Source organism: Diabrotica undecimpunctata, chromosome 5 (genome assembly GCF_040954645.1).
Source record: "Diabrotica undecimpunctata isolate CICGRU chromosome 5, icDiaUnde3, whole genome shotgun sequence".
NCBI lineage: Eukaryota > Metazoa > Arthropoda > Insecta > Coleoptera > Chrysomelidae > Diabrotica > Diabrotica undecimpunctata.
This window is the reverse complement of record NC_092807.1, coordinates 146209462-146237201: the sequence shown is the minus strand read 5'-3', so window position 1 is coordinate 146237201 and position 27740 is coordinate 146209462. Positions and strand designations below refer to the sequence as shown.

The window sequence follows — 27740 nt, the reverse complement described above, 5'->3', positions numbered from 1 at the left end:
TTTTAGGCATATTTCAAATGTCTCACATTTGTTACCAAAAATCAAAACCAAAATTCCATGCCATAAATTTTAAAGATTAGGCTTAAACAAAAGAAATTCCATAGTGACCGGCAATGGAAGTGATAAATTTTAAGGATCTCATGAGAATCATAAAAAATGGCAAAAATCGCGAAATGATTATTTAACACTTTTATAGAAACTAACTTGAATTGCAGCAAAATGCAAAAATTGTATAAAAAATCTGAACTCTTCACCTTTAAAACGTTTTTGACTTTTGCCGATAGGACACTCAGATCAGATCAAAAGATGTCGAATTGATAAAAATTATATTGAAAATTTATTTCGAACGTGTAGCTGACATTTAAAATTGTAAATCTAACAATATACTATTACGATAGGCATAGGCTTATCGGTCTATATGACTTTGTTGTTAGGTCTGATACTTTACCTACCTTAGACAAGTATATGACTTTAACCTTTTGCCATATTTCCGGTACGACCGCCCATGCTAAAATGGCTTTGAGAAGCTTGCATAGGTGTAATATCAATACCGCTCATCCCATATGCAACATTATTGGATATATGCCATCTGACCCTAGAGACTTATCTAATTCTGTTTGGTCTTGTGATTGCTGCGGATATTTCCCAATCTGTAGACCTTGGCCTAGTCAGCCTTTGGTCTATGTTGGTTTGCCTATGTGCATCATCCAGAATTGTTGAGCCCGGAAAGTGTGTTTATCAGTTCTCTAAGACTTTCCTCTTTGGTGTCCGTAAATTTGCCATTAAATTTCTTTAGGAAACCTACTTTTTTAGTTGCAACACCATCCTTTACCAGGACTTTATGGATTCGAGAAGATACCGGGAACATTCTTTATTGTATAGTAACTAGTTTTTAAACTGTCCAGAAAAAACTAGTTACTGCTATTATGTAATGTTATCTTCCATTATATAATTTAGATAGTATTACTGCCAAAAATGTTTCATCGCCATGATTTACTTTACGATTAACGCTAAAATAGGTTCTTTTAAAATCTGCGCAACGAAGCCTTATCTTAATTAGCGTTCGCAACTTATTGGTTCCATCGTTTCATCTAAAAATCAAGATTCACTGAGTATTCCACAATTCCAAGGCATTTTAAATTATGGATCAAATATAAGTGTGATCGTCATACTAATTGCAAATTAATAAAAATATAGGTTATGATTGTTTTTCTTAATAAAATTCTAACATACATAAGACAATAATTTAATCAAAAACCATATTTGGTTTGCTGCATCAAAAACCAAACAAACTACTTTTATTTGACCCCAACTTTAGACCTCTTCTTCTAAATTTGGCATATAGGCGCTGATTTCAGGACGTTTAGGTTATCAGCTTTCGTTTTATAAAATTTTTAGATAATCCCAAAGCTTGTGATTTGTCGATACTTTTCGTGTCCTGATATAGCACGGTTGTTTGCAGACCTAAAAACATTTAAATACTTTGAATTCTAAGTGAAAGTAATTATTGTGATTCGTCTTGTACTGGAAGGTAAGTATTATTTTGCAAATATGTATCAGTTGTTTATATTTTAATGTACACTTACGCTTTATTTATAAAAGTGCAAGTTAACTTAGTCCTCATTATAGTACCTGGCAATTTGTAATAATTCCGTTTTAAGCATATTCTGATCATACGGTATTGTTTTGCGTTGATGCCAGTCAATTATATCTACTTTTTTCCATGAGACCGATAACTTTTCCACTAATTTTGTTTTGAGTGATAGTTTGAGTTCATTTCTTCGTGGTAATCTTTAGTGGATTTTGAAACGAACTCAAATACACCATTCTCTACAAAACCATGTTCGCTACCAATGTGCGTGATTATTAATCTTCGATACTTTCCTGCGGGAACATTTAAACCAGTAGAATATCCTTCTTCTAGAAAGAGTTGTCGACAACTTGTAATATTTTTATCTACCCATCGTTTATCCAGGTTTCATCTAAATAGAAAATGCATCTTAATTATAATCTAAATCTCTTTATCGTTCTCAAATATTGCCTTCGCTAAAAAACAATCTCTTATGTGTCGTTCAATAAAGTTTTTTTATTTGATCAAATGAAATCGTAGGCTGCCACGGCCGGAGTCAGAATTATAGTTTATTCGTCTTCCGGGTTTGGACCGTGTCATTTGTGAGTGACCCAAAAGTGGGTTCATCTCGACGTTTCGCTACAATTGTATGTAGCTTCTTCAGGAGAACAAAAAAGGAAAAAGAAAACAAAAGACAGGAAGATGGGTAGTTAGCAACGGTAACTCAGTTACTCAACGCAACCAGAGGCGAATACTAACTACCAAGATGGGCATTTGGCCACAGTAACTCAACTACTCAACGCAGCCAGAGGTGAAAACCAAATGCCAGGACAGGGATTCACGTCCAACAGCTCAGAACACTAACGCGTCGAGAGGCGGGGAGTGAATCCGATGATTACTCCGCTACCGCTCTATTTATAGTCGCGGTGACCTGTCGTGTCGGGACGTATCGGCACACTCCGTGGCGCGAACGTCAAGAGGCGCGCGCTGGCCAATCATGTGGCTGCATCGTGGTAGCAGGACCGGACGGCGGCTCCAGACAGATTCCAGATGGGAGACAAGTAGTATCCTTCCTCTCGATTGATATGTGGATGCACATAATATCAATCGAGAGGAAGGATACTACTTGTCCTGTGGCTGCATCGTGGTAGCGGGACCGGACGGCGGCTCCAGACTGAGATTCCAGATGGGAGACAAGTAGTATCCTTCCTCTCGATTGATATTATGTGGATGCACATGATATCAATCCTCACAGATTAACTTGGTAAAACGATTATTAGGGAGTCTGTGGACATGGCCAGGCCATCTTAGACGTTGGGATTTAATCTCTTGGACTACATCGCTAACCCTATACATCTGTTTGGCCTCGACATTAAATAGTCGCTTTAGAGTTCTTTTAAACCCTCCACTTTTTCAAAGTTATATGGGTCTATTGTTACATTTTGCCCTATTCTATCTCGTCTCTTTTGTCTATTAATGCACATATATTTGTTTTTTTCTTCATTGACCCTTAGAGCGGTTTTTTGTCCCTGTTTCTAGTTTATTGAAAGTTTCCTTTACATTGGTGACTATGTTTCCCACAATGTCAATGTAATCCGCGTATGCTAGTAGTAATTTTGGTCCATTTAATCTTAGTAGTTCTGTGCATTTTGTTTTCTTAATGTTCAGTGAAAGTTTATATCTCATATCTCTGACTCACTTCTGAGATTCTATTCATTAACTCCTGGGGGGCTTCATAACTGTCAGCGAATACCACCGTGTCATCCGCGTATCTGATGTTATTGATACATTCTCCGTTCATTCGAATTCCGGCTTCAACATCCTCTACTGCTTCTTGAAAGATTTCCTCAATGTATATGTTAAACAGCAAGGGTGACAGTATACATCCCTGTTGGACCCCAAGTTTGATATCATCAGATTCTCCTGACTGTGTACAGATAGACGATGTTTGATTCCAGTAACGATTGCTGATAATTCTTAGATCACAGGTGTTTTTTCTAATATTCATTCCATAAGTTTTATTAATTTGTGTAATTGTCTATGTAAAGTTTATCCTTCTGGCTTTTGATTTGATCTTAGCAAATAATTGGTTTCGAAATTGATTAAAATAATAAACAAGCTCAGAAGCTAAAAAATATATTTAAAAATCAACAAGAGTTATCATAAATTTTATAATTTTCGTTCTCCTATTAATTTATAGGATGGTCCTCGTATATACTCAAAATAGTATTTAATTTAAACAATTTGCCAATCTAACTTTTGTGGTCCGAAAGTACACATCCTGTTTCTTTAATAATTTTAACACCAGTTGAAGGCAGCTAAATTTCTTTTCGACGAAGAGAAAATCTACTTTGGTAAAAATTGCTTTTTATTTTTGTCTCTCCTGAATTTTCACAGACATTAAAGTAAGTGCTATAAAATGAATTCGTTTTGCATTTATGTAATTATTCTGCGCACTGTTTTATGGTTTTTAGTACTTGATAGCTGGCAATTTTTTCTCGTTGCTGTAATTCTTCAATATATCATCTAGTTTAGTTAGTTTATGATTTTTTCTGTTAATGAGAATTTAGGCTCTTACGAATAACCTGTGCAATAGGCTTAAGATCTCTATTAAACTGCTTAGTATTCGACTGTTAATCGATATTGATTAATCTCGTTTATTATCGACGATTAAATACTGAATATACATACATACATAATAGTTCCTCTTTTACCGTTAGGTGTCCAGGGAAGAGAAGAATATATGAAAAAAATACATTGCTAAAACTTCTATCAATTCATAAATCGTTTTTTAATCAGATATACAAAAAGTACATGTTCCAATTTGAATATTTGGTAATTAGCTCCCGACCCCCAAAATTAAGTACTCTAATCTTTTGTGTATTCAGTTTATTGCTCCTATGATATTTCTTCCGTCTTCATAAATTTCTTTTAAGTCTCCAGCAGTCAGATTTTTTTCTTTAAATCCTATATTGACGTCATTAATATCCAGACGCACATGGAGCTTCATCGATAAGTTTTAATAGGGCTTCTTTTATGAGCCCTATCTCATTCTCGGGCAGAATTTGATGTGGATAGTTTTTGGGGATCACTAATATTTTGACCACCATTAAAACACTCTTGTAACTTGCACTACAATATTTTGGAAAGGAAATTGCAGCTCTCCTCTTTTTTGTAATTTTCTCTTCGATAAACGGTGTCAATTCAATTCTACCTCGAGAATTAGTTGGAGTTTTCCGTGTGGTGCTATGATGTTGGTAGTGTCAACCAGAGTACATAGCCCACATAAATTTGTGGTATATACTCTGGTGTCAACACTTGGCTTCTTCATGTGTCCGAGCTTCCTTCTTTGAGGTACGGATAATCATTGCTGACATTCCTTACCATTGCCAAGTGTCTCTTCTTCTGCTTGTTCATTAGCAGCTTGATACCATGAAATGTTATCAATCCATCTTTTGCGCGTTCGTCGTATAATTCTTCTACCAATTGGAGATTAAACTCTTTCTATTTTTACCACACGACTCTCCGCTATTCTGATTCTGGTTATTCCATTATTTTTTCTTGTAGTATCCACTCGTTTATACATTGTCCGTTACATTTTCTTCTAATGTCTTCAGTCCTCTTTCGATCTATCTGCGTAGTTCTTGTAATTCTTCTCAGTACTCTCATCACCGCCGTTTCCAGTAGCTTTTGTGTTTCTTCCTTAGTCCTCTAGACATCATATTTAGAAGTAGTTTTGAGGTCCTTAGGTTTTTTTATTTTTGTCGATTTAATTCATTCTGGTATACGAGTATGGGAGACATAAGCGTCCGTCACATACTTACAAAGTTCCCAATGTAGGTATAAGGTCTAATGTGATAAGAGATACCTCAAATGTTCGTGGCTGTTCTTTTATATGCAATTGTCATGTAAGTATGGTCACGATACAACACATATCTTCACTTTGCTTGTTGTTGTTATCTGAGCGCCCTAGCAACAACCCTGAATTTGAGGACTAGTTTTTCAATTCGGTTTTTGGGTGTTTTTAGAATGAGTTTTATATTGGGTATACATTTAGACATTATAACAAAGCCTATCGAAGTCTAAATATATAATAAAGTTAATTAATACCTATTCCTAAAGGCTAAAGTCATCAAAGTAAATTATGTCTTTGTAAGTTACCACTACTGCTGTAGGAAGAATGGTATACTATGCTAGTTTGTGAGTTTGAATTTGTATATACAAATGTTTTATCCTCATTATAGCCTGCCCTATACATAAATCTAAATTCCAGAAATTCTTTCTAAAAGATTTATTTTGCATGTAATTGTTTTAGAAATTCTAGTAGGGTACAAAAAGTCCAAAAGATATGGGTATCTCGAAGTTTTTCCTTGCATTTGGAACACTGTTTTGTGCCATAATTGTTATTCAAGCAAACAATAATGGGTAAGTAACCATATGATTCTAGAATCTATAATTTTATTGTAAAATCTAACAGATAGCTCTCAAAATAATAACAAAATATGAAATATTGTTGATGAAATATATACCTATTGCTTTCATTATTAATGGTTAACTAGTTTTCCCTGAAAAATTTGCAGTAATTAGCTTTAATTTGATATAAAAAATCATGCATATACGTCATAAGCTGCGTATTTTATTTAAAAAATAAATGAACGAAATAGTTTTGTCAAATATTAATTATTATTAATTTAATTAAAAATATTTGCGGCCACTTTTTGCAATCTATTATCAATTTATTCCCCTATAAATGTTAAATCTACGATCTACGTAAAAATGTGTTTGATTAATTACGTTGTGAACGTCAGAGTACTATGGTGAACGTAGTCATTATCTATGGTCACAGAAAAAATAACAATCAGAATGCCCACGCCCACTCTCAGATGCCGCCTTTGAAGTTTGTCAGCACGCGATCGTCATATTTTAGACGGAAACAGACTCGAATTGAGAAATTTGTGACAAGCTATGACAGAAGTGTAATTTAAATTTTTAGAGATTAACAATTTAGTAAATTTGAAATAATTTAATCTATTCTTTAACTAAAAGTACGAATAAAATAGGGCATATTATGTCTATGGTTGTGTCGTCTCCGGTGTAATTAATAAACGTATGAAAATGTGTTAGCAACTTGGTGCAAGTTTCCATGTTTATTAATTTGTCCAACTATTGCGCAATATGGTGTAATATTGCGTAGTTGGCCGGTACGCTCTTATTGTGGCATTATCTTGAAGAGACAATGCCATTGTGGTTTTATTAGGTGGTGGAAATAAAACACATTCTTTCTAAGAAGAAAAAAACTCAGCTTCAGAGTCTTAGAAAGAAACAGAGCCCTTCGAGCAAAGTGCTCTAGGGAGCTACCCTACACGGGTAAAACACACACTGTACACTGTACTGACTTGACTCTTCTTGACTGCCTTGAGATCCGAAAATGTCCCATATTTAAAGATAAATTAACTTTTATATGAAACTTTTTCATTTCTCGACCAATTAGATTTAATTATTTGTTCCAGAAGGAAGGGCGATGCACATCGAGATGCGTGATTGGTGGCATCTGATGACAGTTGTCGTAAATAAATTAAATCGGGTTAATTTTTCTATGTACACCAGATAAAATGTCACTGAACAGCACTGGTTCCGTTTAAAACATGGCTAATTCCGTCTGCGCGAACGAGATGTGCGTACTTATTTTTTCAAGCAGAGTGGGCATTCTGATTGTTTATTATTCTGTGCTATGGTAGTCATCCTGCAGTATTATAATCATAGCGCAATGAAAAAAGGAGTAGTTGCACTACTATTAAGTAGTTTACTTACGTAGTCGAAGATTATTTTTCAACAGCAAAAAATAACAGAAGAAGAGTTTCTAAAGATAACCTAAAACTTCCTTTGTTTTTGTTTACAGTGTAGATTCTTAAATAATTAAATTGAGTTATAGTTATAATATAACATATGTATTTGATTCCTAACTAAATGTTGGTATAACAATAATATCTATAACTTTATTGAATTTTATTTTTGTACGTAATGTAATTTTATTTAAAATGCCTGTAAGTAATATGACTTTAGTTAAAATCGCCGCTCTAGGTGGATTTGCAACTGTTACTATGGCAATTTTGTACAAAAATAGATTGAGTTACAATGTTTCACAAACTGAATTTTACAAAGACGCTCTGAAAATAGTAAGAAGCCACAAGGGAGCCGTTAGTTTGTTGGGCGAGCCGATCAGAGACAGAGACGTAGATGTATCAGATATGAAAACAAATTTTGTAAAGGACAACACCGCACAATATAAGGTACCTTTGAAAGGAAGCAAACAAAATGGGCATCTGTATTTTTGGGCTTTGAAAAATGTTGACAAATGGGATGTTACAAGAATGGAATTGGAGCTAGATAATGATTCTTCAAAAAGACTTATTATTAAATCATCTAATAATGAAAATCGTGATTCTTAAAGCTTAGAATTTGCTTATATTATTATAAATTACTTTTTTCATTTATAAGAATTTTTTAAGTAGTTATATATAACACACGTATTGCAGTTATTTCTGAATGTAAAATAAAATTTTTGTAAAGATCACTTTTATGCTTCATAAATAAAAAACTTAAATTTAATAAAATATATAGACATCTAACAGACTATTGATAGAATATGATGATCTTTTTGCAAACTATAACAAACTTTTTTCACAAATATATGATTCTAAAATATTACATATGAAACTCTTACTATACTTAGTTCGCTGATCCCAGTGTGCACCGTCTATTAAATTTAGCAATTATTTTTTGCCATGTTGGTTAAATTTTGACCTACTGGTAGTGGCTAGAAACTCTGCCTCTGGCATGTGCTGGATGGATTGGGTAGCACAGTAACTAACAGTGCCAGTTCCAAGTCTGGATAAAGGAGGAAGGTTTTGTGACAAACTAGTAATCCATTCCTGAAAAAAAAGCGAAGGTCTGGTCCGCCCTGCTCAGTGTATTGAAGATACAAGATTGATTTGGCAGCAATTCAGGAAACAAGGTGGCTAGAGAACAGTATCCGGGACACATTAACACACCATCTTGTCAAATCATTTAGACACAGGAAATGAGGAATTTGAACAGATCTTTGACAGAAACTGAACTGAATAGATCAGGAATTTGAATTACATTTTTTTGAAGAATATTTAAATGGTCAGAGATATCTGGATTTTCTAAAAAATGAGCTACTTTTGTTACTGGAGAATATTCTTTTATGCAAAGAAAGAGTTATGGTATGACAACAAGATGACATACCCCCACATAACAGCGGTATTGTAATCAATTACCACATTTCCAAGCAGATGGATTGGAACTAACAGACCCGTGGCATCCAAGATTGCCTGTGCTATCAACCCTATGGGTGTATTTATATGGGGCTATATAAAAGGAATCATTTATAATGAAGAACATATATATATATATATATATATATATATATATATATATATATATATATATATATATATATATATATATATATATATATATATATGTATATATATATATATATATATATATATATATATATATATATATATATATATATATATATATATATATATATATAGTATGTAGGTACATGTGAACTGCTTAGACGGTTTGACGCTTGTTTTAAAGCAGAAGGAGGTCATTTTGAACACCTCTGGGTAAAAGTATTTCAAATTTTTAATGTTATTGGTTATTGTTGAAAAGAAACATTAAATTAAACATTTAGCATACTTATTTAAATTAATACCCTTATTGTGGTACCCCCTTGAATTTGGTATAAAAAAACTCTTTCATCTGACCTAACCTTCACCCACCTGATCTATTTAATTTTTTCTTTTGTAATGACGTCACAAATCTCACGTATTGAATATAGAAGCTAGGTTTAAATACTTTTAAAATGTTTCACTGATGGACCCTTGGACCAAAATATTTTGAAGATTTATAATTCTTTTGGATAAATTTTAAATATTTTTCAAAAAATATATCGTTACACACCAGACGTCTTTACTTGTGTTTAGAAATATGCATAAAATCGTATAAGTGCATATTTCGGAAATTGTATTTATATATTGTAGGCAAAATTCATAATATGTATCTAATAGATCAAAAACATTAGTAATGATCAGAGCACTCCCGTCCACAGATAAACTCTTGGACTCTTGGCTGTGGCACAGTATATTGCTAAAGAAAGCAATATGTTGTGGTAATGAATGAATAATGATTAAATTTAATTGGGTATATAATATATTGTAATTTAAACATCAAAATCTAAAAATAAAACAAACAAAGGAATGAGTGTTGCATACAAACTGAAAGTAATAAAAATTGCCAACAATTTTATGTTTAAATTAGTTTTTTCGTCAAACTTTTAAAAACAACAAAAAGGTTTCATTAATTCACTTTTAAAAAAAATACCGTATCAATCAATAGAAAAACCACATAAACATCTAGTAAATTCTAGAAACTGATCAGCGGAGTATTTTATGACGTCACTTATAGTATAAAAGCTGTAATCTGTAATTGATTTGATCAGATCAGTTTCATCAGTTTGATCAAAGCATTTGATATTTTTGATATTTTAATTTCAACTTTAGAATAGTTTAGAAAGCCTAATACAGTGTTCTAGAAATACAGATTAAATTTTTTCTTTTCTGTTACTGAAAGCGAAAAATAAAACGTAAGTAATGTTTATAAATGTCATTATTAATTTTTTGTTTATCCAAAATGGTAATCTTTTGTTTTAAATAAAAAAAATTAGTTGTGATACTTTAAAACCGCCATTTTGTTAATCATCTGAATGAACGTCAAAACTTGATTAAAAATGTATGTACTGAATTTAATATACCAAAATATATGTCCATTTAATATTATTAATAATAGATGAGGTTTTAAAATATCTCATTAAACTTTTCCAAAAATTTTAATTGTTAAAATTGTTGGGCAATGACGATATTTGGTTATGTTTGGTGCATTTAACTAATCATTGCCCTAATTGTTACTATTGATATTGAATTAACATTATCTAATTAAATTTTTCCTTGTTACAGAATGCAGATCTTTGTAAAAACACTCACTGGTAAAACCATCACCCTAGAGGTTGAACCATCAGATACCATCGAGAATGTCAAAGCTAAAATTCAAGACAAAGAAGGGATTCCACCAGATCAACAAAGATTAATATTTGCTGGAAAGCAGTTAGAAGATGGCCGTACTCTCTCAGACTACAACATTCAAAAAGAATCCACCCTCCATTTAGTACTTCGTCTTAGAGGAGGTATGCAAATTTTTGTTAAAACTTTAACTGGAAAGACCATTACCCTTGAAGTAGAACCTTCAGATACTATTGAAAATGTCAAAGCTAAAATTCAAGACAAAGAAGGGATTCCACCAGATCAACAAAGATTAATATTTGCTGGAAAGCAGTTAGAAGATGGCCGTACTCTCTCAGACTACAATATTCAAAAAGAATCCACCCTCCATTTAGTACTTCGTCTTAGAGGAGGTATGCAAATTTTTGTTAAAACTTTAACTGGAAAAACCATTACCCTTGAAGTAGAACCTTCAGATACTATTGAAAATGTCAAAGCTAAAATTCAAGACAAAGAAGGGATTCCACCAGATCAACAAAGATTAATATTTGCTGGTAAGCAGTTGGAAGATGGCCGTACTCTCTCAGACTACAATATTCAAAAAGAATCCACCCTCCATTTAGTACTTCGTCTTAGAGGAGGTATGCAAATTTTTGTTAAAACTTTAACTGGAAAAACCATTACCCTTGAAGTAGAACCTTCAGATACTATTGAAAATGTCAAAGCTAAAATTCAAGACAAAGAAGGGATTCCACCAGATCAACAAAGATTAATATTTGCTGGTAAGCAGTTGGAAGATGGCCGTACTCTCTCAGATTACAACATTCAAAAAGAATCCACCCTCCATTTAGTACTTCGTCTTAGAGGAGGTATGCAAATTTTTGTTAAAACTTTAACTGGAAAAACCATTACCCTTGAAGTAGAACCTTCAGATACTATTGAAAATGTCAAAGCTAAAATTCAAGACAAAGAAGGTATACCACCAGATCAACAAAGATTAATATTTGCTGGAAAGCAGTTAGAAGATGGCCGTACTCTCTCAGACTACAATATTCAGAAAGAGTCCACCCTCCATTTAGTACTTCGTTTAAGAGGAGGAAAATAATATTGTTGAAATTAAACACATTTTTATCTTTTCAATAAATAAATTATAATCTATTGGAGTATTTTTATTTCAAAAATATCTCATCACTTGTGCATATCATTGTTTATTAGAACTATATCAATTTGATGAAATATTGTCATATGAATTTATTTATCTGTATCCTGTGGACAATTTCTCGATCTAGTGTCTCATTTCCTAGTAATGCCTTTTCTCAATATTTGAAGTTTAGGTAATAATTTTTCTTCCTAGCTTCTACAATATTGTATTGTATAATTTGAGTTGACCGAAATTTTCAATTACTGTCATCTGAAAATTTCAGCTTATATTTTATGCTCTTTTAAATTAACATACATTTAAAATATTCAGTATTTTTCCTTATCTTTTTTAGAGCAGGTTTAAATACTCCATTAAACGTATCTACTATTAAGTGAAGATAGTACTAACATTTTTAAACTAATTATGGTATTTAATTAAATTAAAGGTGTGAACGTAAATTTAATCATTTGAATGTAGACCCATATGTTGCCCACCTATCTTACCCTGGTTTATGTCTTGTGTATATATATAATCTGAGCAAGTTGTTGTGCTTGGTTTTTTGGGAATTGCTACAAAGGTCGATTGCAGCCATTGTCTGGGGATTGTGGCAGTCTGATATATTAGATTAAAGAGTTCAACCATCATATCACTAACATCTTCATCGATGAGTTTTAATAATTCGATTGGCACATCATCTGGTCCAATAGCTTTACCCTCTTTTGTGTTTTTGATGGCATAGATGACTTCTTCTCTTAATATTGGTGGTCCGGTATCCTCGGTGATTTCTAATGACAGCTCTTCTCTTTCATCATTAAATAGTTGTTGAATTTAATTGGTCCAGTGACATAATCTCTCCTTCATATCAGTAATAATATCCCCTTTATCATTTTTAAGGATATTCGTTCTTGTACGTTTTCTAGAACCTGTCGTTTCTTTGATTTTTTTGTGTAAATTAAAGCTATCATACTTTTTATCCAGATCTTCTGTTTCCTTGCATCTGTCGGAGAGCCACCTCTCGTTTGCCTCTCGAATTTTCTTTCTGATGTTTCTCTGAATTTCTTTGTATTTATTCAGATCTTTTGCTTTATGTTTTCTTCGTTCTTCCATAAGTTCAAGAAGTTCTACTGTCATCCAAGGTTTTGTTTTTTCTCCAAGTGGTTTAAGGGTTTCTTTTCAAACTGACACAAGAGCATGTTGAATTTTCCCCCATTTTTGGTCAATAGTTAGAGTTTCCGCATTATCTTCTTTGACTTTCCTTAAGTTCTCGTTTATTTTAAATTTCGTTTCTGCATATGTGTTGTCTTGTTTGAGACGTCTTATATCCATGATTTTCTTGGTGCTAGGGCTGTTGACCTTCTTTAGTTTCACTCTCATCGACAAAACAACCGGGTTGTGATCGGAGGATATGTCCGCTCCTGGATAAGTTTTAGATGATATTATAGAATTTCTATATCTTCTGTTGACGATAATATAATCTATTTGATTTCTATTTTGTTGTTATTGTCAGCTGGTGACCTCCATGTATATAGTCTACGTTTAGGAAGTTTGAACAAGGTATTTGTAATTATGAGTTCCTCATTGACACAGAAATCGACAATCCTATAGCCACGTTCATTCCTTTTCCCGAGTCCATATCGCCCCACGCAATTCTCCACGTCTCCTTTGCCCACTTTAGCGTTCAAATCGCCCATTATAATATTTATATCTTGTCTTTTAGTTAGCCTTAAGACATTGTCGATTTGTTCATAGAAGGCCTCTATGGTTTCTTCATTCTTGTCTGCAGTGGGTGCATATACTTGGATTATATTTATTTTTCGTTTTAAATGGGAGTTTAGAGACAGCATTAATACTCTATCAGAGTAGGGAATAAAGTTACAAACATCTTTCTGAGAATTCTTATCAACTATAATGCCAACTCCCTGTTTGTGCTTGGAGTCGTTGTTTCCAGAATAATAAATTGTTTCAATTCTGGTGTTAAATTTTCCTGATTCAGGCCATTGTATATCGCTAAGGCCCAGTATGTTAATTTTCATTCTGCACATTTCCGACACAGCGTTATCCAGTTTGCCTGATTGGTATAAACTTCTTACGTTCCATGTTCCGATTTTCAAGACTATAGGCTTAACTAAACTGGTTCACTAAAATATTTATCGAAATCAGGACACAGAAAAACTGCATCGACTGAAAACAAATATTTAAATGTTTGTGTTCTGTTAGAAGGCGATCCTCACTTGAGTACATACTAAACAAATATCCAGGGAACTTGAGCTATCGCAAACATCCTTAATGAAAATTTTACGTAAAAATAAATTCCATATTCCGTCCATACAAAATGATATTAGTTTAGGGGTTGGCAGATGATGATATCGATAGACGTGAAGAGTTTGCGGACATAATGATGAAAAAAGTTACAATCAAAACGATCCAATTTTTTAAAGTAATGTTATGTTTTGCGATGAGGCCACTTTTTTAATTAATAGAAACGTAAATCGGAATAATTGTAGATACTGATCACGTAACAGTCCTCGTTGGATGCGTGATTACTACACACAGTATCAAGAACAACTTAATGTATGAGCTGGAATAACAGGTAAGTGACAAAATAATTGGTCCCTTTTCCATTGAGAGAAACTTAAATGGTCCGGCGTATTTAGATTTATTGTAAAATTGTATAAACTGAGTTGGCTCGGTTATTTCCAAATTCAATTAAATATTTTTAATTACATTATATATATTGCAGAAAAAGAACAATTCATAGAACAACTGCAAGAAGAAATCGAAAAGAGAAAGAAGAACCAAGAAATAATTATCGCCGGTGACCTAAATGGAAGAACAGGAAGAAAAGAAAACGACAGAACAGTTGGTAGATTTGGAGAAGATATAATGAACGATAACGGGGAGAGATTGATTGAGCTATGCGAAATAAACAACTTAAAGATCACAAACGGCTTCTACAAACATAAAGACATACACAAATACACTTGGACACAAGAAACAAGAAAATTGAGGTCTATTATTGATTATGTTATAGTAAACCACGAAAGCTCGATAAAAATAAAAGACGTGAGAGTAAAGCGAGGCGCAGAATGCGGCACAGATCACAAACTAGTAATCGCTTGGATGGAATTCCCCTTCATATGGACCCAACACAAACCGACCCAGGGAGAGTCTGACCAAGTTACGGCTCCGGCTACACCTGTCAATACGTGCTCAACACAAGAAAAGAAATTCAAAATCAATTTATTAGAAGAAGACTCAATAAAAGACCTATATAAGCGAAGATTGGACCAAAAGCTAGAAGAGTTTCGGTATGAATCATTAACATATGAACATATAAAAACCTGCATGAAGACAGCAGCCCTAGAAGCTCTTGGAGAAGTGGACCAAAAATACACCCACCAAACTACGAAATTAACCGTTAACCCAAACGAAGACACACTAACATGCATAAAAGAGAAAAAAGAACTTCATGTAAAATACCTGAACACAAAAAACTATGAGGACTTGGAACTATACAGAAAAAAAAATAAAGAAGTGAAAAGAAAAGTAGCAAATGGAAAAAATGAAAGATGGGAAAAAACATGCACAGAGATAGAACAGCACATAGGAGGAATGAGAAATTCAGAGTCATGGTGCATCTTAAAGTCGCTCCAAAGAAATAAGACAGAGAAAATCAAGATCGGTCAAATCAAAGAAAACGAATGGCAAGAATACTATAAAAAATTGCTAACCGAAGACCGCCCCGAATTCAATCAATCAAAAATAGACGGAATAGAAATCTACACACATGACGAAATCGAATTAAGCCTAGCTAAGGTAAAAAGAACGATCAAAACTCTAAAGAACAAAAAAGCAGAAGGTCCCGGTGGAATACCAAATGAATTGATAAAAAACGGATCGGAAAAGTTATTCCGTATGATACATAAAATGTTTGAGAGAGCACTGAATGGAGAAGACTTACCGGCAGAATGGACCCAAGCATATATGACATCAATATACAAGAAAGGAAATAGAAAAAACTGCGAAAACTATCGGGGAATCAGCATTATATCGTCTATAGGCAGACTGTATGGAAAGACCATAAAGGAAAAATTAGAAATATATATACAAGATAAAATCGGAGAAGACCAGGCAGGTTTCACAGCGGGGAAAGCATGCTTAGATCACATTTACACGGTCGAACAACTAATAAAAAAAATTTGGCCAAAATAGGTCCGTCCATCTGGCTTTTGTTGATCTTAAGAAGGCATATGACTCAATACCTAGAACCAAGCTATGGGAAGCAATGGAAGACATCAAAGTTCCACGAAGATTAATAAAAAAGGTAAATAAATAAATAAATAAAAATAAATAAGGTAAAAGCACTCTACAAGAATAACGAAGTAGCTATCAAAACGGGCAATAGAATATGCAGTCCATTTAAGACGACAAAGGGACTACTACAGGGTTGCTCCACATCCCCCACCCTGTTCAAAATATTCCTGGAAAAAACCAAGGAATATATATATATATTATATAAATGTTTTGGATGGGTTGGAGTCAATAAAATTTATTTATATTTTATTGACTCCAACCCATCCAAAACATTTGGCTCATTCTGTTCATATATTTTTTCCAAACGAGTCACAAGTACTTCTTTTTTCTTATATATATATATATATATATATATATATATATATATATATATATATATATATATATATATATATATAATTGAATAAAAATTGTACTAATTGGCAATTAATAAAAATATAGTTTATAATTATTGTTTCTCAATAAAATTCTAACAAAATAAAATAATAATTTAATCTAAAACATGTTTATGAACTGGTTTAACTCAAGCTTGACCATTCATGTAAAGTCGTCTTATTTGACCTATTCTTCTAAATTTATATGTATATTGATTCTAGGATGTTTAGGTTATCAGGTATTGTTTTAGTTTTATAAAAATTTTAGATAATCCCAATACTTTTGATTTGTCGGTACTCCACGTGTCCTGATATAGCAGGATTGTTTACAGATGGGTGAACATTTAAATACTTTGAATTCTAACTGAAAGTAATTATTGTAATTCGCCTTGTACTAGAAGGTAAGTATTATTTTGCAAATATTTATTAGTTGTTTATTATTTGTTTTTAATTTACGCTTATACTTTATTTATAAAAGTATAAGTTAACTTAGTCCTCATTTGGTTGACTACTATTTGGTTATTTTTGCAAACCCTATTTGGCGTTATCTACACATACTAAGTAACCTTTGAAACTTTATGTATTGTACAATATTCTGCAGTTTTATTACGTATCCTATATGCTTATTCCTAATACTGTAGTATATTACTTACGTTCTTCTTTATTTGATGGAAAACTGTCTTGTCTCTATATCTAATCACTGATTTTATTAGTTATGTTATACATCTTCTTTTGTATCTATAATTTTTTCTTTTAGAATTATTTCGAATTATATTTGGTTTCTATGGATTTATTTCTAAGATCCCTTTTGATGTTTTTGTTCTAGATCCCGTTATGTTGCTCTCAGTTTAATTTATTACATCTTAAGGTCGCGGCATATTATCGTGCACGTATAGTTTCCGGCACGTAGCGTTTCCACTCCAGCAATTGGGCTGCGCGTTCACATTTTCATACATAGAACGTTTCAGTTTGGTTCGTTGAAGATATGATCTCGCTTTTCTCGACAAAAATTATGTGCAATTGCTCTTCTACTTAACGATGAAGAATGAAAAACTGTGTTAAAAAGAAGGTTTGAAGTACATCCAATGCTAAGAGAAAGGAAGAAGGAATGTGAATACTGGACTTTATACGGAGAATTAATTGATGACGATGAAAAATATTGTGGATATTTTAGAATGAATAGGATTCAGTTTAAATATGTTTTAAATTTAATTCCACCTTCAGTTAAAAAACAAAATACTACATTTAACGATGCCATACATATCAAACCAAAAAGTATTTTTAAAAAGAAGAGGTATACCTTCCGTACAAAAGTCCTAATTGTTTATCACTTCCGTGATTAATTGTCACAAAGCAATAAAAACACATGCATAAATGACAAAATAGCGTCGAAAATTATTTTTTTAAATACATACTCTGTATCAAAATCAAATAAATACCTAAATAAACAAGGGGAAAACGACGGACATCTAATTCACATTATCCTTACCAACCGGTTACGACTCGTTACGTAGCCGTCGGCATCAGTAAAATATTGTTTTCGAATATACTCAACGGAAACGTTAAGTGTCTGAAACGCTATGTTCCGGACAGTCTGCGTTGTTCATATTTAAAACCATTTAAATTATATTTTTCGAAAACTAAACGCTATGTGGTGGAAACGCAACGTACATGATAATATGCCACGACCTTTAGATTTATTTAAAAAAATTTTAATGCATTTCCCTGTCGATTCTTCTCCTTTATGTATGATTTTAGAGCTAATTAGAAAATTGTTTGTAATGTCAGGCGTAATTAAAATTTATCCGGTAGGTACATTATTCGCATATTTTATTTATAGTCCATTGAAAGTATAGTGCATTTCTTTTCAATTCGAGTTGTATTATTGTTCTACACGTGTTCCGTGGTTGTGCCTCTTATGGGATATTGTCGGTAGACAATTAAGACTTCATCAGGCCCTTCCTTGCAAGTTATACAAACATGGTTATTGATATCTGGAACTTCATAGACCAAAATCATTGGAGAGAGTATTTATCATAAACTTTTTTGCCGAAGGCCACTCTAACTAATCTTCTGATAATATCGATCTATTTCAGTGTGCCTACGACTGGTGTCAGGGGAGTGTCCAAGTGTCACTTGGAAAAAGGGGAGCAAAGGGATTCTGCCGTTTTATTACGTATCCTATATGCTTATTCCTACTGTAGGAATTACTTCTGTTCTTCTTTATTTGATGGAACATATACATCTTCATTTTTGTTTAGAATTACTTCGATTTATATTTGGTTTCTATTTGTGGCGCACCCATGGGGTTTTTGGTTTTAACGCCCCCCCGGGCCACTATTCCGACACTGTTAAAAAAATTTCGGTGCCCAACGAAGACCCCCTCCAACAGGAAAATTCTAGGTGCGCCACTGGTTTCTATGGATTTATTTATATATAACTATGACGAAGTCTTAATTGTCTACCGACAATATTCCATATGTGTTTAATAGGGTTCATGTCGAGACTGTGAGGGGGTCAATGCAATATCTGACTATTATGAAAGGGCCACAAATGTTTCTGATAAGAAGCGAAACATGTGTAGACCTCAAATTGAAAAGAAATGTATTCGTCTACTTTAAGTCCAATGTCTTTTTTTCTACGTAAAGAGTGCAAAATATAATGTTTTGCAAGAATAAACTATAGACGTATTGTCCGAATAAAAGATTATTACATACTAACATCGTCCAATCGCTTCCTGTAAGCTTGGATTTGCTGTCACCTAATTTGCCATCGAAGAGAAAGTAATAACTTCTTGTTGCTTCGGTTAGTAAATTTATTTAACTTTGACTTGCTTTTTGTAAATATGTACCTAGGTCAGCAGCGGATCCAAGGGGGGTCACGGGGTTCATGACCCCTCTCAAACAAAAATAAATATCAATCAAATAATCCTAAAACAAAAAAATTTAAAACCCATTAACCCCTTAAGCAGGAAGTTAAAAGTTGAAATGATTCAAGAAAATAGGGAGAATTTGAATCCAATAATAAAAACTTTTATTCTTTGTGGTAGACAAAATATATCTGAGAGGACATAGGGATGATAAAAATATTAAAAGTATTCATCAAACAGCGATGGTACAGAAAAAAATTATGGCAATTGTAAAGCATTGCTTCGGTTTAGGATAGATGCTGGCGGTAATGACGAAAACATTTGGAAACTGCTCCGGCTAATGCTACATTACTTAGTAAAACTGCTCAAAATGATCAACATTTGATGATCAATAATTTCTTACTGTAAAGAAGAATGTCTCTGTGATATCTTCATTTGAATGAGATTAGAGAAGATTTCATCACATTTGTTACCGCCTACGATTCGATTCGAGAAGAACGTCAGTTCAGAAGGAGAACGCCGCTTAACTGGAGTTGCTTTAGGCCACATTGGTGAAGATTCCATAAAGAATTTTAGTTTAGATTTAAATTTTTGCGTATGTTTTGGTGTCGACAGTTGCTCAGTAATGGCATTCGAAACGAAATGTGCCGATAACGAATTAAAAAAATCGACCAAACATGCTGTGCGTTGTCCATGTGGCAATCATATTTTGAATAATTCCTTGGCAAGCCCCTCAAAAGTTATATCATGTCGAAATGCTTCAGGAACTATGAGAAAAGTAGTATCTTTTGCTAATGAATCTCTCAAACGACATGATATTTTTAAGAAGAAACTGGGGGCTGCTGTCCAAGGTATTTGTGAAACTCGTTGGGTTGAAAGGCATGAAGGTTATCTTCAGTTCCAGGGCGAATTAATCATCAAAATATACAACGCTCTTGAAACAATTTCTACGTGGAAGGACAGTAAACTGTTAGCTGATGCATTTTCAATAATACAAACTATTAGGCCCCCAGAATTTCTCATTTCAGTAGTTTATCTTAGTGATGTTTTAGGTACAACTGTATCACTTAGTCGTCTTCTTCAGTCACCAAAATTAGATTTAAACAAGGCTACTAAGGCCATAGAGGACACTAAATGCATTCTTAAAAATAAAAGATCAAATGGTGAATCTGTTTTTAGCAAACTTTACTATGAAGTAAAGGAAATAGCTGAACAACTAGACAATGAATTGAAGATGTCTCGTATAGTTTCTCGTCAAAACCAACCTGCTAACTGTTGCGAAGAATATTTCTGAAGATCTATTTATTTACCCCTTTTATACAATATCTTAACTGATTTAGAAGAACGACTTTCACCGGAAGTTATGAATCTATTTAATCTTCGAGTTGTTTTACCTAAAACTGATAACACACCAGAAGATAAAGTTGCATTAAAAAAAATTGTTGACGCCTTCCAGAATAGTATTGGATTATCTACTGCATATTCCACAGTAGAACAAGAGTTTTCACTGTGGATTCAAAAGTGGAAAAGATTCGTGCAAAATAATGGAAAACTTCCTGATTCCATTTTAGAAGTATTAGAAAACTGCGATATTCATATGTATCCAAATATCAGAATATTTCTGCAAATATTAATTACACTGCCAGTCAGTGCAGCAACAGCAAATCGTAGTTTTTCTATGCTTAAGCGTCTAAAGAATTGGCTTAGAAATAGAACTTCGAAGGAAAGGTTAACTGGTTTAGCATGTGCATCCTGAAATTTCTCTAGATGTTGATGCAATCATAGAGCGATTTGCTAAATCGGATAGGCGAAAAAAATACATTTTATAAAATTATATAATATTTACTTATCTAATTCTTATAGTATTTTTAATGACTAAACTTTTATTAACCACTCGTTGCCGGCTGTTGCTGACAATTCGTGAGAAAAATTTCAATACCGAGTAAAAAAATATTTCACTCACTTGTAGCCAGCCTAATGTGCCTAATTATAGAAATAATTATTCTCAAATGATATAATGTTCTTTGTTGAATAAATAAAATTAAATAAAATGCTATTTACACTTCTTCTTAAGGTTCCTTCTTCATTACGGAAGGGTGGCTATAACTACAGCAAATTTCTCTCTATCTTAAGCTGTTCTTACTATTGAATATGTGTCCATGCCTGTCCAGTCTCTTACTGAGACCTAGATAAAACGTCCTAGATAAAACACACATTTTAAAGGCTTCTATACGCCTCATACTTGTAAGTCCGAGAGTCCATGTTTCCACTCTGTATAGCAATAAGGAATAAATGAATGGTTTTACAAATTGATATCGGATATCCAACGATCAGATAGAGTTTATTAGGAATGTTTAATACATTCATTAATGTTTACACTTACATTGAGTTGCTGCATTTAAATTACTTAACTTTGGTTTATACTTATTTATCCTTGGTTTGTTCTTGATTTTGTAGCCATAGGATAGGTGGGTTTAAATTAATTTAAAAGTCTTTAAAATACCTAGTTTAAATTGACAGTCCTTGATTTTTCATTGTTTAAATTTTAATAACTTTCCTTTGGTTTAATAGTCTTGTACACTTGATTTCACTGTCATAAAGTATGTGGGTTTAAATTATTATTATTATTTTTTTTTTGGTTAAAGTTCAAGGCCCCTTAATGCTGTACCCTTCTTTGCACCCGTAGGTTATTTGGGTTTTAATAACTTCTCATTGGTTTAATATATCACTTAAAATAATTATTGAGAAAATGTCTGTATCCGCCTCTGACCTAGGTACTACTTTTCTAAAAACTTAATGGGTAATGGGACTTTTAAATGAAACTTATCCTAATAATAAAGTTAATTAGTATTCCTAAACGCTAAATGTAGTAGGAATAATAGTAACACATTCTTTGGTGGTCTGTGAGTTTGAATTTTAATAGCAAATGTAATGACAAATTGTTTTATTTTTAATACATAAACTGTCCTTTCTAACAGATTTATTTTATATGTAATTGTTTTAGGAATTAGGTATAATAGGGTCCAAAAAAATCAGAAGATATGGGTATCTCAAAATTACTCCTTGTATTTGGAGCACTCTTTTGTGCCATAATTGCAATTCAAGCAGACAATAATGGGTAAGTAAACCTATTGTTCTATAATTTACCTATAAACCTAATGTTCTATATATATATATATATATATATATATATATATATATATATATATATATATATATATATATATATATATATATATATATTATATATATATATATATATATTATATATATATATATATATATATATATATATATATATATGTGTGTGTATGTGTGTGTGTGTATCCGCTAGTATATATATACTAGCGGACAGATTTCGTTCTGTCAAATAGATTTGGAATGTGGCAGTTTATTTCTTTAATTCTCCTGAATAGAACCGTCACCATGATGATAAAGCGGTGTGTGAGGGTCAGTTCGGGTGACCTAAGTATCTTCGCTTCCACGAACTTTGGCCACCCTTTTGGACCCACTAAAAACCCTGACTGGGATGTCTGCCAGAGGACCTCAAACTAAGAGGGGAACTTAAGGTTCAACCCTGATTAAAAAATAATCTAAAGGGATAGTGGGAACCTAAAGGTGACAAATATTTATAAAGTGGGTGCTTCAATAACAAAACAAAGAAATAATTAATTATTTATTATTATTATTATTATTAACATAGGGTTAAAAACCGATGTAATAAAGAATAATGAAATAAAACGTATATAAGTATTTTCAGTAATCGCTTTATTGTACATTAAGTGAATTATAATTATTAACAAAAATCTGTTTTATTTTTATTGTAGTGCTTTATGATATACAATGTTTTTTGTTTGATTACCTGGTAAATATACAAACAAATCTGATGGTTTTTCAACACGGAAACAGGCAACATACAATTGACCATGTGAGAAACATGGGTTTTTCTACATTAAAACCACAAACACCCAATGATTGCCCCTGGGACCTATTTATGGTCATAGCAAAAGCAAGCCACACTGGAAACTGTAGTCGTTTAAATTCAAATGGTACATAAGTCGAAATCATTGGGATGCGTGGTATCAAAACGTCTTCTCCTTTATACTTTCCTTTCAGTATAGTTGCTTCTATCACGTTGTTCAATAATTTTTTTATCGCTAACCGTGTGCCGTTGCAAAGACGCGGTTGGTTGATATTTCTCAACATTATTACTACCGAGTTTAAAAATTCAGGCGGATAGTTGACGACATCATCTTGGTTAGTAGCCGAATCAACTGATTTATATATCCTCAATTCGACTGTAATTTGTTCTTGAATTTTGAAATTTAATTCATTTACATCTATGTTTTTTGCAGTCAATATAGCCCTTTCGCTAAACCAATCATGGTTTCTGTAATTTTGAGCAACATCTGATAACACCTTTTGAATAAGTTCATCTTTTGATCGAGTTAACTGATAAAAACTTTGAGGAAAGTTAATGCAACCAGTCAAGGTGTCTATAGGAAATTTGCCATTACCAATATCAATGAGTTGTTTAGAGAATATGTCTATAGATTGGTCATTTTGCAACTCGACACGCATATTCTTGCTTAAGTGTAATACCTTGACATGTTTCCACAAATTGGAGGACTTTAAACATGCATTGAGTTCATCAGCTGGCGTTGATCGTGGAATTACTGGCAATGTTTGACGAAAATCTCCTGCTAATAAAATCATTGCACCACCAAATGGGTTATGATTGCTCCGTAGATCTTGCAAGGTTCTATCTAAAGCCTCCAAAGGCTTCTTCGGGTTCTTCTACCTAAATCACTTCGCCTTATAGGAGGCATATCCAATATACTTAATAATTATTAATCACAGGTATTAAAACACTTTGCACAAAACACGATATAAAACAATTACTATTTAAATGGGAATAAGCAACAATTAAAGGTTAAAATACGTTTATTGACGTTTCAATCTCCACTAATGTTTGTATTTTGAGAACGATTTCCGAAGTGGAAATTGAAACGTCAATAAACGTATTTTAACCTTTAATTGTGGCTTATTCCCATTTAAATAGTAATTAATTTAAAATGCCACAAGAAAACAACTTCAGAACAATACGATATTATAAAACAATCAATCAAAAATAAATCGAAAAAAACTGGAGAATTTGTTTCGTTTATCAAGTTGACAAAAGAAAACTGAGTAGATAAGGTAACAGAAAATCCAAGAAAAGCAACACGTGTGTGTACACCAATGTACGCCGGCAAATTGACAGGTTGTTGTTGTCTGTGAAATCTCTACTTTGTCTGTGAAAGAGAATATAATCAAAGATGATATAACACTACGTTTTAGTTTTTTTTAACTTTTTTTAATTTGATATGACTTGGAGTCAAGTCATTTAAGCCAAAACAATGTTGTATGTATATAGAGTATATTAAATTAATAATAAATTAATTATTAAAGATAATAAATGCTTTTTAACGCGGTTTGTTTGACAGTTGCAACGACGTGAAAACTGATGCAAAACAAAAGAAAGAATATTGCGAGGCCAATCAAATCTATAGTTCTTACATTTTTTGACTTTTCAATTTGGTCGGGTTCACGATATTATCACTTTTATGTGAACGCATTAGATCCTCCAACGCGAACACGCACATAAACGAACGCGCACACAGATACATTTGATTGAAATGAAATGAAAAAGACAGTAAAGATTCCACTTCACGTACAAATCGTCTATGTATCTGTTTATACGTATTTCGCTTTAATAAAGCTCATCAGAACAGTTATTCATAGGCGTTCTCAACGTGAAAAATAGATCTTTTCTGTCTTTGGGAAGCAACGATAAAATGGCTTCGAAACGGACGCAATAGCGACATCTGATATTAAATCCGTAAAATAGTTTCGAAACACAATTCAGATTTCTGCTTTAATCTGAACCTTCTATAAATGCAAGGTATAACAGACGTTGATAAAGATGTTAATAGAGACATGGGAAATCTAAAATTTGCATTCCACGACATGTCTCCTCAACTAAGCAGAAATCGTTAGCGAATTGGTTTCTTGTACTCATACAGAGTAGATCCGAATAAAATGAAAAATACAGTAAAGATTCCATTTCACGTACGTGCGTGAAACGTGCGTGTACGTACGTGAAATGGAATCTTTACTGTCTTTTTCATTTTATTCGGATCTACTCTGTATGAGTACAAGAAACCAATTCGCTAACGATTTCTGCTTAGTTGAGGAGACATGTCGTGGAATGCAAATTTTAGATTCCCCATGTCTCTATTAACATCTTTATCAACGTCTGTTATACCTTGCATTTATAGAAGGTTCAGATTAAAGCAGAAATCTGAATTGTGTTTCGAAACTATTTTACGAATTTAACATTTGATTGAATTTAAACTTTGTGCAGCGACAATAAAGGGCAAATTGACTCTTCAACATTAGGAACACACCTACATTGTTTAGACAACAGTGAGTGCTTGTAATTTAATATAAACTTTATTGAATAGCAATAAAGTTCAAATTGACTCTACATTTAGTTAGAAAATATTTGTATGGGAAAAAGAAAAGGGGTGTTTTAGGGTTTTTCCGGAAGTTATTCGAATTTTTCTAGCCCTAAAAACCTCTTAGACTTCAAGGAACATTTTAAAAAAAGAATTGTTCAGATTGGTCCATGCGTTGTTGAGTTATGCGCTTACCAACACATTTTGCGATTCATTTTTATATTATAGATAAAAGCCGTTGGAACACAAATTAGCCAAACTTTTCACGTCTGAGTAGGAATCATTACAACGATATAACAGTTATTTCAGTATCTCTACTTTGTCAGCCGTTCGAGCTGATTCCGATTCAAACCAAAAAGTCTAACTAATGAAATCGTCTCGTAACTAATGAAATCGTAAGTCTAACTAATGTCTCCAAAATCTTCCCACAAAGCAGGTGGCACATCTGTGCCCTAATCACTGAAAGTGGAAGATTTTGGAGACATTAGTTAGATTTTTTGGTTCGAATCGGAATCAGGTCGAACGGCTGACTATTTTTCCCATTGCTACATTCGCAGCTAAAACATGGATTCTCAAAAAAATGGATAGAAGTAAGATTGAAGTGGGTCTACAGAAGCATTCTACACGTTTACTGGACAGAACTCAGGACCAAACTGTCGATTATGGAAGAGCTTCATATAAAAGACAAGCTATTAAAACAAGTAAATCGAGCATACCAAAATTACTTCGGCTACATAGTCAAAAGAACGGAGACTATGGAAATATTAGTAGTCTAAGGAGCGGTAGAACGCTGAAGACCAAGACGAAGATCTCCAACACAGTGACACAGGATCGCAGCTCAAGGGCCTGACAAGGGCTCAAGGAATAAGGAGGAGGAACTACTCTATGAATTTCGAAAGAATGAAGCTTTCCCCAGTTTTTTGAATTTTTCCACTCAAAAAGAACTCGCGTATCTTTACTAATTTAGGTTGATGTAAGTCAGAACTTGGTTTACAAAATTATATTTATGTAATAAATATACCAAATTACCAAAATAGATGTTTGTTAATATTATATGATTTTTTAAAAGATTTAATTAAAAACATCCAATTATTAAAATCAGGTCACTCTAACTCAAATTTTCTTTATTACAGAATGCAAATCTTTGTAAAAACACTCACCGGCAAAACCATCACCCTTGATGTTGAACCGTCAGATACCATCGAGCATGCCAAAGCTAAAATTCAAGACAAAGAAGGTATTCCACCGAATCAACAAAGATTAATCTTTGCTGGAAAGCAGTTGGAAGACGATCGTACTTTCTCAGACTACAATATTCAAAAAGAATCTACCCTACATTTGGTACTTCGTCTTAGGGGAGGTATGCAAATTTTTGTTAAATCTTTAACTGGAAAGATTGTTACCCTAGAAGTAGAACCTTCAGATACTATTCAAAATGTCAAAGCTAAACTTGATGATAAAATAGGTGTACCACCAGAACAACAAAGATTAATCTTTGGTGGAAATCAGTTGGAAGATGGTCGTACTCTCTCAGACTACAATATTCAAAAAGATTCTACATTCAATTTGGTACTTCGTCTTAGAGGAGGTATGCAAATTTTTCTTAAATCTTTAGTTGGAAAGATTACTACCCTAGAAGTAGCACCTTCAGATACTATTCAAAGTATCAAAGCAAAACTTGATGATAAAATAGGTGTACCACCAAGTCAACAAAGAATAATCTTTGCTGGAAATGAGTTAGAAGATGGCCGTACTCTCTCAGACTACAATATTCAAAACGATTCTACATTAAATTGGGTACTTCGTCTTAAAGGAGGGAAATAATATTGTTGAAATTAGGCACATTTTTAAATTTTCAATAAATAAATAATTAACCATTA

General features: G+C 32.9%; 1 protein-coding gene across 3 annotated transcripts; it reads left to right on the top strand.

The window, feature by feature from the left end:
• The first annotated feature begins 1414 nt into the window (after nt 1-1414).
• LOC140441964 (polyubiquitin-C) lies at nt 1415-27740 on the top strand. 3 transcript variants are annotated; one of them, XM_072532984.1, is made up of 4 exons: nt 1415-1531; nt 5886-5995; nt 10621-11759; nt 26993-27740. In XM_072532984.1, the coding sequence occupies exons 2-4, from the start codon at nt 5919-5921 to the stop codon at nt 27682-27684; spliced, it is 1908 nt and encodes a 635-aa protein (XP_072389085.1). In that variant the 5' UTR covers nt 1415-1531; nt 5886-5918; the 3' UTR covers nt 27685-27740. The 3 variants fall into 3 exon arrangements, with proteins under 3 accessions (XP_072389085.1, XP_072389083.1, XP_072389084.1); XM_072532982.1 differs by lacking the exons at nt 1415-1531; nt 5886-5995; nt 26993-27740 and adding an exon at nt 10090-10250 and having other exon boundaries at nt 10621-11820; XM_072532983.1 differs by lacking the exons at nt 1415-1531; nt 5886-5995; nt 26993-27740 and adding an exon at nt 10260-10396 and having other exon boundaries at nt 10621-11820.